Genomic DNA, 16,237 nt, shown 5'->3' on the forward strand with positions numbered 1-16,237 from the left:
GTAGCTGCTCTGAGTTCATGAGCACAGTGTCCTGTCATGCCCAGAAGACACTGTTTTGCTCTGGTTCTCCCTGACCTTTCACTCTTATAATCTTTCTCCCCCATCTTTTGTTATGGTCCATGAGGCTTGGATAGATGGGTGTGCCATAGGTTTTCCATTGTGTCTGAGCATCCCACTGACTTATTCTTTGCAATTTTGCCAGTTGTGGTTGTGGGTTTCTGCATTAATTTCCATCCATTCCACAAAGGCCTTGAGAGGTATGTAGAATAGCTGTGGGCATGCTTTTTATGAGGCAGACATCAGGTGGCTTTTCTAATCTGTATTTCTACTCTTGATTTCTAATAACATAGGGGAAAGTGACCATTTAGCTTTGTATTGTAATTGAAAAAGAATGTTTGGAGAGGTGAAAGAATTTGCTTAAAGCCCAAAATGCTAATTATTTGATAAAGCTAAGATTTGAAATAACATCTTTGAATACAAAGCCTATCCATCAAAGTTGCATAAGAAAATAATTTGGAACCTGGTTTAGTGACCAAGTGAAAGGTCTTAAAGTTGGAATTTAATTTGAAAACACACTAAAAATGGCACAGCGACATTCCTTGTGCCAAGAGCAGGCTGCCTTCATTACATTTCTTTAAATAATATATTACTGCCCCACTGGAAACTACCTGAGAAGAAGAAAATTCAGATGCATGATGCATTGTGATTAGGGAATCGGTGGCCTCAGAGCCAGGCACAGCAAAAGTGACTTTCAAGCCCATGATTTTACCTGTTTCACTTTAGCTAAGTTACTTAATGTATTTCAGCTTTAGCTTCTCTATATCAAAAGGATGATAGAGATGCCCAGTATGCAGGCATCCTGCTAGAGCTAACGTTAGGTTGTATGTAAGTGTGTGTGTGTGTGTGTGTGTGTGTGTGTGTGTGTGTGTATCTGATACCCCACTTGGCATGGAGAGCAATATTGGAAAGTCTCCTTCTGCTCATACCCCTCTGTGTTTTTATCTGGTCTTCCTTGCGTATAGATAAGGAGTCAGCCATTACTGAATGCTGTAACAGTTTGAGAATTGGATGATAAGAGCCCATCAATAGCTAAGTGTTGCCATTCACATTCCGCCAGCTTTTATTAGCTGAAATACTTGTGTATAGAAAAATGCTTGCTCATTGATGGCTGCATCCTGGTCTACAGTGCGTGTAGAAAGAGAGTGGAAATGCTTGTGTCTGTAGATTCCATCTGCTGAAGTAGCAGAGTGTAGTGTTGTGGTGGAAAACCTGTCATCCAAAGCCTGTAATACTTTTTCCAGAGAAAGAAAAAAGGAAAAAGCACATAAATGTTTATGGGGTATTGTTATGGTCTGTTAAATGTTCCAATCTTGTTTTGTTGTTGGTTTGTGTGTATGTGTGTGTGTGTGTGTGTGTGTGTGTGAACCGAGAACCCTTCTCCCCACCTCAGACAGACCTACTGCCCTCAGTGCTCTGTTTCTCTGTCATCTTCTTAGATCTCTGCTTCCTCTGGTGCACCACTGTGCACTTGTAAGGATGCTCATCTGCTCTCTGGCATCCCAGAGACGTAAACCATAGGGGATCTGAGTACTTCATCACAATGCAGGGACCCTGGCCTTTGTGTGAACATTCTTCTCCCTCTTGGGAATACTTATCATGCTTTCCTGGGCACTGTTACAAGATGCAGGGAGTAGTGAGCTGAAGACAGTATCATGATTAATTCCACTGTGCAAGGCTTTCCCAAGTATGACAAGGTGAGTCCAGGCACAAAGATGTGTCAGCCTTCCGTATGAAAACACCAGTCTGGTAGCAGAGGCTCATGGCACAGGCTGATCGGTTCTTGCAAAATTGAGAGTTACTCATTCATAACTTAAACTCTGGCCTATTCAGGAGGAACTAGTACCTTTCCAGGGTTTGAAAGATGGGAAACCCTGGGCACACCAGAGCTGTGTGGAAGGGGTGGAACAGGACTGAGGAACCATGTGGGAACAAGTGTGTAACACTTTTTCAGGAGAGGATCTATAATAGCAATACACTTTACAAAACAGAGCTTGGTGGAGCATGTTTATAGTCCCAGAACTTGGGAAGTGGAGGCAATGGAATCAAGAGTTCAAGGTTATCCTTAGCTATGTAGTATTGAGGCCAGTTTGGGCTACATGAGGCTCTGGATTTCTGTTTTAGGTCTTTAAGACTGACAAAAGCATGTTTAAACAATGAGAAGAGCATTTCTATTTGGTTTGTTAATTTGTTTATTTTATTCTTAGGGCCCCTCGGGACGACCAGGAGATAAAGGACCCCCGGTATGGTATGCTTTAGATGGAGGACTCTTAACACAATTTTAAATCAGAGGCAATCAAAAGTCACTAGAAATTCCTCACACTAGACAGACTCTCCAAAATATGAGCGTGAGCTTATGGGAACATTGAGAAGGAAGGAAGTGGCGGGTTCAGTTAATCCAACAGAACTGTTTTACTGTCAGGCACACTGAGACTGGCTTTGCCTGTTAGCATCACTCCATTATAGAAGTGGAACCTCAATTTAGTGAATTTAATCAAATGGCCAAGTCAAAACTGGTTTTGAATTCTGGTTTTCCCCAGTCACAGAGCCAGGAACACATGAGGGGATTTTTCTTGACTTGTAACCTGGTGACAGCAACAGCCATGAGCTATCATGGGCTCATTTTACACTAAGACAACAGGAGAGATATGTTTGTTCTCAGGAACAGCCACCATTTCTAGCAATTTTCAAGCATTCACTGTATGTGTGCTGGTGCATCTTCTGCTTTTAAGTCACCTCATGAGCAGAGGAGCTACATATCAACAGCTGGAATCATGCCCAGCCTTTGGCTCTGGGCATGTATTTTAAATTGATATTCATTTTTATTTTCTGATTAAGCAGGGTAGGAAGTCTTGTGGATGCTTTGCTATATGAGGAAACTAAGGCTTGGGGAACAATTGAGGTTTATGGCCATGGGATCCCACAGCAAGTTATGCTGAGTAGGGCTGAGGGAGATGGGACTCTGAATGAAGGGTAGGTTTGAGGAGAGATCTGCAAAAACCCCAAGGAGGACATTTCAGTTCCTGCAGAGCAGATAGCCAATGTACTGGGAAGAGCTCATTCTCTACTTATAAGTCTAAAAAAATGAGATCTATTACCTGATGTCACCTAAAAAAATTGTCACCATAATGGGAGTGATCTTAAGAAAGTGATCAGTGCCGTGCATGAGCTGAGCATTTTGTTGAATCTTGTGCAAGGAAAGTTGTTTAACCGATTAAGCAGTTCACAGGGCTGGCTGCACAACTCATGGTGTATAGGAAGACATTCTGGATTGGTGCTCAGGCCTGGTTCTCCATAGGACCTGTGCCTCCCACTCCAGTAAGGGGCCACAAGGGGCTAATGTGTGAGGTTTGTGTCAGGCTCCTATGGAAGTTTTTTCTGAGCCTTGTATCTGTGTACCCAGCACAAGTTTCCACAGAGCTCAACCTGCTCAGTAAGGTTTGAGCACGGTGCTTTTAACACATGCATTATTGTCAAATTTCTGTTCAAGTGATAGCATGCTCTGACAAAAGCACCATAAGGAAAAAGTCCCTTTTCCTAATTTAGTTCTGTGCAAGGTTCAGTCTGTTGTAGCAGGGAAGACAAGGCAGCAGGAGCCTGAAGCAGGTGCTTGCATCTCATCTACAGATAGGAGACAGGGATGAATGCAAGCTAAGCACTCACTATGCTCACCTTCTCCATTTGCTACAGCTCAAGAGTCTCAGACCATGTTTAAGATGGGTCTTCTCTCATTGGTTAACAGAACTGTGATAATCCCCACAGGCATGTCCAGAGACCTAGCTCTGAGGGGATTCTAGATTTCATTATGATGACCACACCAGCAGTCTCTCTGCATAGTTTATCATTTGTATAGTCATAGCCAGCTATATCCAGACAAAAGTGAGACCTGTCTTTTCACAGTTGGAGCCTGTCTTTCTTTTTATCAGGGATCTCGAGGCTTACCTGGATTCCCCGGCCCCCAGGGACCAGCTGGCCAGGACGTAAGTAAAGAGAAGCGCAATGGGGTTAGTCAGTGCTTCAAGTCATCCCATGTGAGCTCATCTAACCATCTCCTAACCTCCCTTGTCCAAGTGGCCAGCATCCGTGCTCCGACATGTCTCTGTGGAGCCCCAGAGTATTTATGTATTTTTAATTTTCTGTCAATTGTGACTTTTTGAATGATTCACATTTGTCCATGGACTTCTTCCTGGACCTGCCCTGTCCCCTTCTCCTCAAGGGAATTACACAGGCTCAGCTGAGACCTATTTATGATGCTGATGGCAGACATCGTTGGTCTTCATCTCCTAGTCTTTGGTCCAAGATCCCAGAGTTCAGGATCTGTAGGTCTCTGGTACTCAGCAGCATGTCAGGCACCAGAAACATTCTATCCACACTCACTGGCAAAATGAATAAATGGTAGCTCTGAGTTTTTATTGGGCAAAAATGCTTCAGTAAGCAGCAGTGCTGACTGTATATCTCCTGCCTATGCTTTTTTGGTCCCCATTAAACAGAGAAAGTACAACCCTCTTCCCTTCACTGGGTTCTATTTCAGAAAGGATGCTCCTTTAGTTCTTGTTTCCCAACATGCAGGTTTACCTGTTCCCCTGTCATTCTTATATTTTTGTATCCAGTCATTAATGAAAGCACTTTCTTCACAAAGCTACTTATACCCCTCATATTTGGAATAAAAAATCAAGACGGATTTGCATGTGGATGTGTGTTTGCATGCCCACAATGTACACAAGGTCGTTGTAGTTTGAGGTTCTGGAATAGATTTATAGAACGGTTTCCTTTGCCCTACACACTTACCACTGTCCCTTGGAAAGCTCAACTAGGTCCCATCTTCAGAGTTGTGTGAATTGCAGTTGAGTGCAGCCAAGTCACAGTTGGCTGAGTCAGAGGGCGATGGATGGAGGGATGTATTGCACAGATAGAGAGGGCCTGGTCACCACAGTGATGACTTTCTTTCTTCTCTCTCTTAGGGTGCACCAGGAAACCCAGGAGAAAGAGGTCCTCCTGGAAAACCAGTATGTCACCTGCCGGGTCTGGATGAATGCTGACTGTCAGTCAGGGTGCCAGCGAGAAATAAAGTGCAATTAAGACAGTTCAAGAGGCTTTAACGAGGGGACCAACTGGGCAGAGGGAAGTCATTTGGGGTGCAGTGCAACCAAGGATATGCCGTGGTGTGGAGCATGTCTTCTTGTTTGCAGAGCCAGATGCTGGCTGGAGTGGTGGGAGGATAGCTGTGGATTTGAAGCCACTGCTATAAAGCCTGGCTCAAGGCATGTACACATCTACTTACCTTCCAAGCCCCTGACAGGACCTCCCTTTGGTCCAGTTCAGCCATGGACCAGCAGGGGAGGATAGCCCTGAGATACAATGAAACAAGATACAAGACAGAATGTGGAACTCGTGTGGAAACAGGACAATAGTGGTGTCCATTGAAAATTTCCAACTTATTCATTATCCATCTTTTGACTGGCTTGAGTGCTGCCACCATTTAGACAGCCAGAAGTAGTTATTTTGGTTCATATGAGAATGGGAGACGGATTCTCTAAGAGTTTAAGGAGGTACTAGCAGGTCCTTAGCTTGGTCACAAGCCAGCTGAAGATACAACAGGTATCTCTGAGGTACAATAACTCCATCTTCTGGAACACATCCTGAATTGGTAGTGGTAGGACAGAGGTACCAAAGGTTTAGCCAGGTGACCAGGTCATTTTCAGCCTCTTTAAGGAAGAACATGTGAGGCTAAGCATGTCTGGGGGTGGAAAGGGCCTCTTCATGAGGGAACAGTTCATTATTAGAAGATGCTAAGCAAGGTTCAGGAGAGTCTCCCATCAGGCAGGAGTCTCAGGCCTGGAGACTCATCCCACAGTCCACTGTTGGAATCAAGTTGCTCAGCTGGACAGAAGCTTCATCATCTCATGATGAGTCTGAGGGGTTGCTTGTCCTCTTTGCCAGCATGGCTTCAGGCAAGTTCCTAAGGCACAGAGAGTATTGTAGACTCATGCAACCCTCCCGTTCTTGTTAGAGCTGGTAGTCTCAGCAGAGAGCACAGCAAGAGTGGGATCTTGTTCTGTCTCTGGGGCTATGACACTTTTCACTGAAGACTTCCAGAAGGATGAGTGTAAGTTACATTGGAAATGTGAAAATAACTACTTTTCCATCATGGACCCAGCTATATGACAGCCAATGAAGCTTTTTGTGAGCTATGTCATCATTGAAGGGCAAGACCATAGCGAAACAGGTAGAAGAGCAAGACTCAGGCCAGAGGCATTAAAAGGATAAATTACATTTGCCCCATGCTAGACCTTGACACCACCTTGCAAGGATAAAATTTCAGAATACAACAGATGGTGTAGGCAGTTGTGTCTCACAGATGGTCATCATAGGAGCATCACAGAGAGCTCTATCTTTTTCCAACTAGCCCCATCCCACATGGAGTTGTACAGTGAGTGGCCTGTAGAACTGTCTTATCTTCAGGCAGGGCCTGACCTCTGCACCTCGCTGTCAATCACTGGTAGTATGGCTTCCCTATAAGTTCTAATAAATGTTATCATCAGCAGAAGCTAGACACGAGTAAGGAGACTCTAGGTGGGTATAGGTTGCGTCCTCCTTGTTATAATACATTCCACCATGTGTTACCTAGTGTCATTGGGCCTAATCTCTAGCATGTGGCCAACTGCTGAAAAGCATTCATGACACCTGGCTCTGTATCTTATGTCCCCTGCCCTAAGGTTACCACTTTCATACAAAACCAAAATGACTTTCTCCAGACCTTTCATGAGGGTTACAGAAAAACTGATATGAGCAACACCTTGATGAAATTATCTCAAAGCTGTTGTCTGTACTCACCCCCTTTCCTCTGTGCCTCTGTGAATAATGCCCAACACACTCAAAGGGATCAGGCCAGATATTAAAGGCACAAACAACAGTATAAGATATCACATAGAGTAAGATGCTAACTGTCTAACAGTGTCCCACTGGAAACTGTTTAGACCATCCCACCCCCTGCCCAACTCAAATGACCTTCTCAGGAAAACATAGACAATCTCAACTAAAATAATTCCCTCTTTTAAACTAAAAGGTTAATAAATTTCTATTAGAAAGGTCAGATTTTTCTCCAGAGTATCTCATGCTGACAACTGGGAGCAAGCGACTATGTCATTCTGATAGACCATTAGCAGCTGCATGCTAAATGGGTTCTCCTTGCTATGTTAGTCACTCCACTACCCCCAAATCTGGGGTATTTTAGCCCCAGTGTTTCACAGAAACCTCACAATTTATTTCTCAGGGAGTTGATTGAATTGTTGAACTTTTAAGCACAGGAAACAACATAAATCTTCTGTAGCCACCAGCAATTAACTTCTCAAAGACACTCAGATGGCTTGTCAATTACAGGATGAGATGAAGCCTCCAAGCTAAGGAAAATGGAAATTTATAGAAAAATTGTCTTGGTATTACTCTCTTCAAGGGTCATTACTATAGACTGATGTTGGCCCAATATCCCCATGATGTGGGGTGGAGTCCATGCTCTGCCTGTGAGAAGTTGTCCTATTGTGTTCCTCTCCACTGCACAAGCTTCAGCTTACAGCAGAGATTCCCAGTCATGAATAAATATTTAAGGGTACCACTCCCCTGTAAGTTGTCTTTCCTTTTCCTTTTCTCCAAGTGTTCCTTGAGCCCACTGCATTCTGGATTCTACTACTCTCCTGTGATGCAGGTTGGCTCCAGGCATCATAGGGCACGTTCCAACTCAGTGGGTTTGTGAGTCCAGTGGCTATAGCGTCTTACACACAGACATGTCTCATTTCCCCTTTTCAGAACCAAAGACTTTCATCCCAGAGTATAGTATGTTATTTAAAATGTTCTTTCACACATGATGGCCGAAGACACTGGTTTACAATCATAGTAGGCTATGAATAACAGCAACAGCTATTGGCCATTTGGAAGATTTGTGACAGGTAAACTGTAGGCAGTTTGTCATTTTGTTTCCCCATAATATCTGTACAATCTATTATAGTTTGTTAAGGGCAGGGAGGGAGAATACGAGGGGGCAACATGGGAAGACTGGGGATAGGAAAGCCTGCAGTCCTTTAGACATGTCCAAGGCTGGACAGCATAAATGGCTACTTCTCTGGCATAGTCTCCATTGGTGGTTAACAGGCTTAGGACTCTGATAGACCTGCTTGTATCCCATGAGTATTCAAATACTCAAACAGCTTATACTCTGAAGACTATTCACTCTCTGAAGATGCATGAAAGATACTATATGCATGCATGTGTGTCTGCACTTACTTATTTTTACTTCGACAGGGCCCTTCTTCACTGCTGTCTCCAGAGGACATAAATCTCTTAGTAAAGGTAAAAGTGCATGTGTTAAAAATGGTGATTGGGGATTACAGAGCCACAAAACCTTTCCCCTTCCTGAACAAATATTCAATAGTATTAAGAACAGCAGCAACAACATCTGTTATGAATTCACTGTGTAACCAGTGCCTGTTAAATCCACATGATTCAACATGGTAGCCACCGATAACATGAATCAATGATTTGTTTTATGGGTATTTGTATTTTGCCTGCATATATGAATGTGTACTATGTACATGAAGTGCCGACAGAGTCCAGAAGAGGATATTGGATCCCCTGAAAGTGGAGTTATAGATGGTTGTGAGCTACCATGTACATGCTGGGAATCACATTGGATCCTTTGGAAGAGCATTCAGTTCTTTAAACTGCTGATCCATCTCTCCAGTATCTACACACATCTACGTAAAATTATGTACAACTAAAGTTCAGGTCCTTGGTCATACTGGGCACACTAATTCTTAGAGACCCTATGTGTTTAGGAGCTTCCTTATGAGACAGTGCAGGCATGGAACAGAAGTTTTCCATTGAGTAATGTTTAAATGCTTGATGAACACTGTTCAATTTCCAATCCCATGAGGTAGGTATGGCTCATGTTACTGTTCTGTATATATGAAGCCAGAGACACAAAGAGAGTCACTGGATAGAACAGATCATTTAGGAAACAGAATCCAGTGTTCACAGACTGTACTTGGCCAGCATATACAAGTATTTCTGTTTGGAAAATGGCTGGAGGCAGAACCAAACAGTTGGTTTCTGATTCATGGGGGTTCACAGGCTTTTGGAGATAAAGACAGATGCTGAGCCTATAGCCAGCCCAGTCCTGACTTGATAGAGACATAACTGGTTTCCAGAAGGATATTTTCTTTTTCTGAGAGATACAAAGCACCCAGCATAACTGGACAAGAAAAAAGAGGAGTATGGCCAGAGTCATACCTGAAAGTTGAATTGTGGAGGTGCCCAGGTGCATTGCTTAAAGGTCTTGAGTCTTGACTGCTGAAGAGCTGGGCAGGGCTACAACAGCCTTGGATTCGTATTCAGAATGAAGCACTGTGCTGATGGTGATGGGAGTGGAGGACCCTTGACTGGCTCTACTTCAAGCCTTTGTCTCAATGCTGTATTTTACATGGCTATAGGTCACTACTTCTTATATTTTAAAACCCACTGGATTACAACTGAAGGTCTCTGATTAACGTATGAACTCAGTGGGGAGATAAATTAAAAAAAAAAAACAAATAACCCATGAAAAAATCTTATAACCTTGAGGCTTTTAATCTTCATTGAGATGTTTTAATGGAAAATCAAATTTTATTAAACCATGAGGAGTAGACTAATATAGATTTTTATTGACAGGAGAGATAGATTTTTTTTCTGCACAAAGAGATAAGAAATAGTTATTCATTGGTTCAATCTCTTGTTTATTAAAGGATTTTATTAATTTAGATAATTCTTCATAGTTTGGTGGCTCTGTGAGGACCCAGGTTTGTAACAGCCCCTATCCTTTAGGATTTAAACCTTAGGATATCCTAATCTGTATGGCAGTGATAGCAGGAAAGGATAAGACTGTGAGGGTCTAACCTCACACTCCATTGCCACAGCACTGAGACAAGCATTGAGCCAATGTTGATTCTTCAGCTGCTATAAAGAATGCAGTTGTGTTCGTTCAGGCAGGCAGAAGCATAGTGCTAACTCGAGCACTTGTGGTCAGGGCTGGTGCTCTGTGCTTCGAAACCTTTAGACCATAGCCTGCCCTATTGGATTTGGCTGGAACTGTGGAGCTGGCCATCTTTTGCATTGATTCTTGAGTCTACAGCCACTGTGATGCTTTAGGTTAAAGTCTGACAGTCTATTCCAGATAACTGGGAACCATGAGGGTGTCTTTCACTACCAAAATAACTCATGTCCCTAAGCATTTTAGAACAACACATACCTCATCATGACAGCTTGGAGATTGCCTCAGTAGAAACCAGCCTTGTAAAATGGACTTCTGTAGTTAGATCTTTTCCCTGGGAGGCCAAGTTCAGAATGTCTTCATGAAATGCCTCCTTTTAGTAAATCTTACTTTATCTACTTCTCCCCCAAGTTCTTGGGCAGTGTTCCATTACTGACTTTCTACTATAATTGAGTCACGGATTGGGCTGGAGAGATGGCTCAGCCATTAAAGACTAGGCTCACAACCAAAAATATAAGAGTCATGGATGAGTCTGTCAATGGATCAAACCATTAGGTTTAGGTTGTAAAATAACAAACCACATAGTGATATATAGCAACTACACTTTATTATGCTTTAATTCTGTGCTTGATGAGATGTTGAATATTTTCCATTCATTATTTCTAATTGTTTGACTTGAGGTTCTCATTTTACAAACAAGGAGATCAAGACTCATAAATATGAACCCATATTGTAAGTGGGCAGAAGCCTTATAAAGTCATATGCCAGAGATACAAAGCTACATGCCAGTATGCCCTGGTCATGACCATCTGGCTGGGAAAAGGACCCTTTGTTTAGTTTCTAGAAATTCAGAGAATACATGACTTAGCCACAGAAGGGGTGTAGGATCTAGAGAAGCTGAGTTCCAGGGTGTCAACAGCCAAGGAGAACATCAGTAGTACTAGGTGATGCTTGACTCATCCTGTGCTGACTGATATTCCAGACTAGTTCAGGGGGATGGGTCTTTCATCTTTGAACAGTAGACTATGTAAGACTACAACTAGGGAAAACCTTTGCTGGAAACAAGACAAAGTGGTAAAGATTTTGTATTTCCAAGTCCAGAAAAAGTCTTAGCATTTTGGTTTCTTACTGTCATCAAATTAGCTTCATTTTTTCTCATCTATCCCTCCCTCTATCCATTCATCCACATATTTATTGAAACATCATTCACCCATCCATCCATCCACCCATCCATCCATCCATCCATCCATCCATCCATCCATCCACTCATCTATTTCTCCAGTCGTCCACCTACCCATACATCCATTTATCCATGTCTACCTACATCCATCCATCTGTTCATCCATCCATTGTTGCAATGGCCCATTTCTTCATCTCATTTAAATGTAGTATAATAAAAAAGCCTAGCGCATCTCTGCTCTTCTAATTTTAAAAGAAAGAAACCAGGAACCAGGGGGTCTCTTCCTTCATTTTACATCATCATTGCTTTATATACTCCAGCAATTATACTACCTTCTAAATATTCAGTTTATCAAACAGCATGCTGAAAGAAGATGAGATGATACATAAAAAACATCAAGTGGTTTATTGATTGGTTCATCATTAGACAGTTGGTTGGGTCTTTGGGTTCATTTATTGAACTCAGAACTATGAAAGACTATTTGCTGTGGGCTGGCTCTGCAAAGATCAATGCTGTTCTTACTCTCTCTACTTTGTGGGGAAAGAATAAACTTACAAGCAGACCACCCATGAGTGAGACTAGTCTCTGAGATCATGATGAGCCCGTCACTGTCCAGATGACATCAGGAAAGCTTAGTGTAGAAGATATGTAAAGTATATTTGAAGATTACATAGGAGAGAAGCAAGAGAAAGGAGAACTTGCTTTTATGACAGAAAAACTACGTTCTGAGATTAGAGGACAACCCAGGTAAATGCAGAATCCCTTGAGACTGCAGGTCATTGACTATGAACCCATGGAGTGGTCACATGCTTTTATTTGGCCTTCCATACAGAGCACTCACTGGACCTTAGCAAGTATATTTACTTAGTGTTGATTAACACCAACTGATTTTTAGGTTCATATAGTTAGCGCTCTCAGCACAGTGTCCGGCAGACCAGAAGCTTTGCAAGTGTCTTTTAAAAAATGAATAACGGTCCAGTAACAGTGGCTAAATATTCTGGGAATTGTCTACCTGGTCTCACTATCTTCTTAGTTCTTTCTTTGTGTTATCTTATTTAAGTTTACTATAAGAAGAGAATAAATTGAAGAGTTTAGGAGCAGGGGATCCAAGAGAGGGGAACAGGATAAGGCTGGAGTATAGTCAGGTTACTTGATACTTGGCATGCTGGGAACGTTCAAGGTCAAGAGGTGACACAGACAAGTGTGAAACTTTGAACTTACTCCAGGAACCGCATTTACCTGTCTTGATAAAAAGCAAAGCTGAGTTCATAGGAACGTTTATTAAATGCCTGTCCTGGGAAAAGAAAAGGGCTAAGCAGGGTCACAATGTGGCTTTGTGTCACAGTCAGGACATGCTGTGCTAGGTGCCTGCGGCTTCCTTTGTTGTCCTTTCTTAGGGAGCCACTTTTCCTTGGCACACCATAGAGACTTTTCCTCCTGGCTTTGTTTGACTCTGTCCTCAGGGCAGAACATGCTATTTCTAGTAACACTAAATGTTTGCCTTCACTGTGCACTCTTAACATTTTTGTTCATGCTCATGGGCATTTTTACATGAATTTTGACATCGTTTTCTCAGGCCGTACTTCCAGCCAGGTTTCTGGCTAGATTTAGAGAAAAACTAGGTAATGATCAAGACTCATTTATGCTGAAATACATTTAGACACAAGAGTGCCTGGACCATGACAATCCATCAATTTGTTTTTCCATCATTGTTGGCATTTATAGCCAAGTATCTCCCAGAGGGGTGGGACATAAGGCCACTTTGCCTTGCAAATAGCTGAATTATTTACTTAGTCTTTTTTTCTTCTCTAAGGATGTGTGCAACGACTGTCCTCCTGGTCCCCCAGGCCTCCCAGGTCTGCCAGGTTTCAAAGGGGACAAAGGTCTTCCAGGAAAACCAGGGAGAGAAGGGGCAGAAGGCAAAAAGGTAAGGAGAGGGAGAGCTGAGGCTCCATTCCTCCAATGAAGAAATTCCTCTATCTAGATCCAGTGTGGCCTTCATTTCTTTTAGAGGATTCAGGCTTTGGGACTGTTTAGATCATAGTGGAGTACAAGGAGTGAAGACTGGATATCTGCAGGTCTTTGCCATTTTATGACAATATTGTCTGTGCCAGTCCAATGTGTGGTGATGTTGAAAAATTCATGTATCTTTGAGGCTCTTTCCCACTGCCTCCTTTCATTCCATATGTCTGATTCTGAGATATCTAGAATGTTCTAGTGGCCACTGTAGTTCTTCAGACCCATTTTCTGCCTATCACATAAAGAAAGCCCAGGAGTTGCCCAGAAGCTGCTTTCTTCAGAGCCAGCAACCCTGGGAACTCTGAGCAGACTCTGACTTCCAGATCTCCCTTCTATTTAAGCATTTTTATAGAGAACCAGATCAGAGGTGATAAATCAATTTAAATTTAGTTGTGTCCTTCTGGCCAGCTGGGTTTTGTTTTGGAGATTCCTCTTTCCCTTGAATCATTTCCTTCTTAGTAGCAGGGCAAGCTTCACACATACCAAGGTCATTGGGGTTTGCATACACCCTGATGTATCTCAGGGTGTACATCTGATGACATCTCCAATTAGGGTTACCCCATAAACCAACTATTAGCAGTGGATATGTAAAGATTCCTTCCTTCAGGGTAAAATCCAAATGTATTCTTCTAATGTAGACTATAAACTGCCACTCCCACTCATTTACCCATATATTCACTCTGTGACTACCTAATTTTGAGACACCTTTAAGTGTGTTCACAGACCCAGTGGCAAACATCAGAACTTCAGTGTTTGTGAGACAGAAGAAGAGGATCACAGTTTGAAACCATTCTAGACAATGTTATAAGTTCCAGCCCAGATACATAGTGGGGCATTATATTATCCCCCTACTCCACAAAATTATGTGTTGGTCGATATGTAGGCACTGGAGAGACCCAAAATAAAAAGCCTGTGTTCTGGTTCTCATGGAGTTCATGCAGTTAATTCCCACTGTCTTCTTTCATTCCATCCATCTGACTTTGAGCTATCTAGTCTGTTCTAGTTGCCTCAGTAGACCTTGAATGGTGCTTAGGTAGTTTGTTCAGAGTGGAAGGATAAAATTGAGAACAAAATCTCATGACAGCAATGGAAAACTCCCACAAATGCAGGAAAAGGAAAACAGTTTTGATATTTGAGTAAACATCCACCAGAATGTGTTACACACTGCAGGCTATATGCTAAGAGATTGCTAAGGTAAAGTGAATTCCCACTTCTTATAACCAAGTGAGCCAAACACCCACTGTAAGCATTTTCTCAAGATAAACCACAGTAAGCACTTTAATAAGAGGACTTAACAGAACCATTTATCATACATACCTGCCTTATATTCACCTGGTAACTGTAATACTGGCTCAGCTGATTAGCTTTGTCTAGAGTTGAGAGAGAGAAATTCCCCTGTGGTATAGGAGGAAGCTATGCAACCAGAAGCATGGATTGTGTTAACATTCTACAGCAATTAGAAGGAGTTAGAGCCATTGCCTTGCTGATTGTATTCAGGAGATGACCCTTGAGAACGACACTCATAGGTTATAAGTCTACCAAAAACCCCATTTAGCATTGAAAAGGATTTGTATACATTTTAATATGCAAAATAACTGCTCAGGAAATGGGTTAGAGGAGGGTTTCTTCACTTTTTATCAAAAAAGAGTCAAGTTCCTAACTGATAATATATTTATAAATTTGTTCCATATAAATATGATATGAAATATAGTCTTTATTTTCTCTCTGTGCCTCAATCACCAGATGTTTCCCTGAAGTGGTCCAAACTGAAAAATAATGCAACAGCATTGGAACTCAAGCCATTCTAAAGGCCCACTCTGCTTTCTTCCCCCTGGCAGGAGCTGGTGGGCATCAGTGATCCCCATCCTGCCATCTGGGAAGCCCCTCTTCAGAGTTGGATAACTACCAAACTATGTGTTATAAAGCAAGATCAACCATCACAAAGTGCTTAACATGTTTAATGATGCATGTATGTGTACATATAAAGCACATGGGCACACACAGGGAGACTCTCCAACTTCATCAGTCTGGAGGAATGTTCAACCCTGAGTGCACTGGATATTTTTTAGTGTTGAAAACAATAGATGTATATGGCTAATACTTAGTTTTGGATCATGTCTCCCCCATAGTGGCCCTCAAGGCCTGAGTTATAATTCCTTTAACTTTTGTGTGACAACCAGTCAAGGTCTTTCCATGGCTTTCAGTTTAGTGCTGAGCTTCACACGGTCCCAGTCCCTCTTCCCACATGAATGTGCAATAGAGCTGTCCTTTCCAGTGAAGTGGAGACTATGAAGCTGGGTTTCCTAGGATGAAGAATTGGACAAGGTGCAAAGGTGGAAGATGCAGTACAAGGTGGGAGCTAGACATTGTTCACTCTCATTGCAAAAGCAGTACACTGTTAATTCCCACCATCTTCTACTAGTCACAGATCAGCTACGTGAATGTGGGAAGGAGTGAGTATTGGCCCACCTTGGTAACTGGATACCACATCATTACTAGCTAGACATATTAGTGGTAGTTAGATCTATGATTTCATGGCCACATTTGATAGCATGCTTGCCCACATGTGAGGAAGAATCTGGCTACCTTATAAGGCTTATGCCTGGTGCAATTTCAACTTGACCTTTTCCTCAGAATTATTATTTTCTTAATTTTTACATCCTTTTTGTCTCTGCTACAGGGAGATACCGGGCCCCCAGGCCTCCCTGGGCCTCCTGGAGTAGCTGGACCACAGGTCAGTGAATCTCAGTAAACACTGAATATTCTCCTAGTTCATTGTTTCATCTAAGTTTGAGGCAAGTACTGTCCGATAGCCTTAATATCTAGTCTGGCTCCAGGTTGTGTCTCTGACTTTCTAGTGACCTAGAAAGCTATGTACACCCTGCAAGCCTCAGTTTCCCGTCTGCAAATATGTGGTATGTACAGTATGACTATCAATGGCACTGATATGTGTGGAACTTACT

The 16,237-nt window shown here is 42.4% G+C and overlaps 1 protein-coding gene across 1 annotated transcript in view; it reads left to right on the forward strand.

Moving 5' to 3' along the window:
- Col22a1 (collagen type XXII alpha 1 chain) overlaps positions 1–16,237 on the forward strand; it is a 236,740-nt gene that overhangs the window by 162,112 nt on the left and 58,391 nt on the right. The window contains exons 41-46 of the mRNA XM_028773262.1: positions 2,265–2,300; positions 3,984–4,037; positions 5,019–5,063; positions 8,353–8,400; positions 13,069–13,182; positions 15,955–16,008. Coding sequence (XP_028629095.1) covers positions 2,265–2,300; positions 3,984–4,037; positions 5,019–5,063; positions 8,353–8,400; positions 13,069–13,182; positions 15,955–16,008 — 351 coding nt within the window. The remainder of the gene's footprint in view (positions 1–2,264; positions 2,301–3,983; positions 4,038–5,018; positions 5,064–8,352; positions 8,401–13,068; positions 13,183–15,954; positions 16,009–16,237) is intronic.

This window comes from Grammomys surdaster, unplaced genomic scaffold (genome assembly GCF_004785775.1).
Source record: "Grammomys surdaster isolate TR1022 unplaced genomic scaffold, NIH_TR_1.0 224, whole genome shotgun sequence".
Lineage (NCBI taxonomy): Eukaryota > Metazoa > Chordata > Mammalia > Rodentia > Muridae > Grammomys > Grammomys surdaster.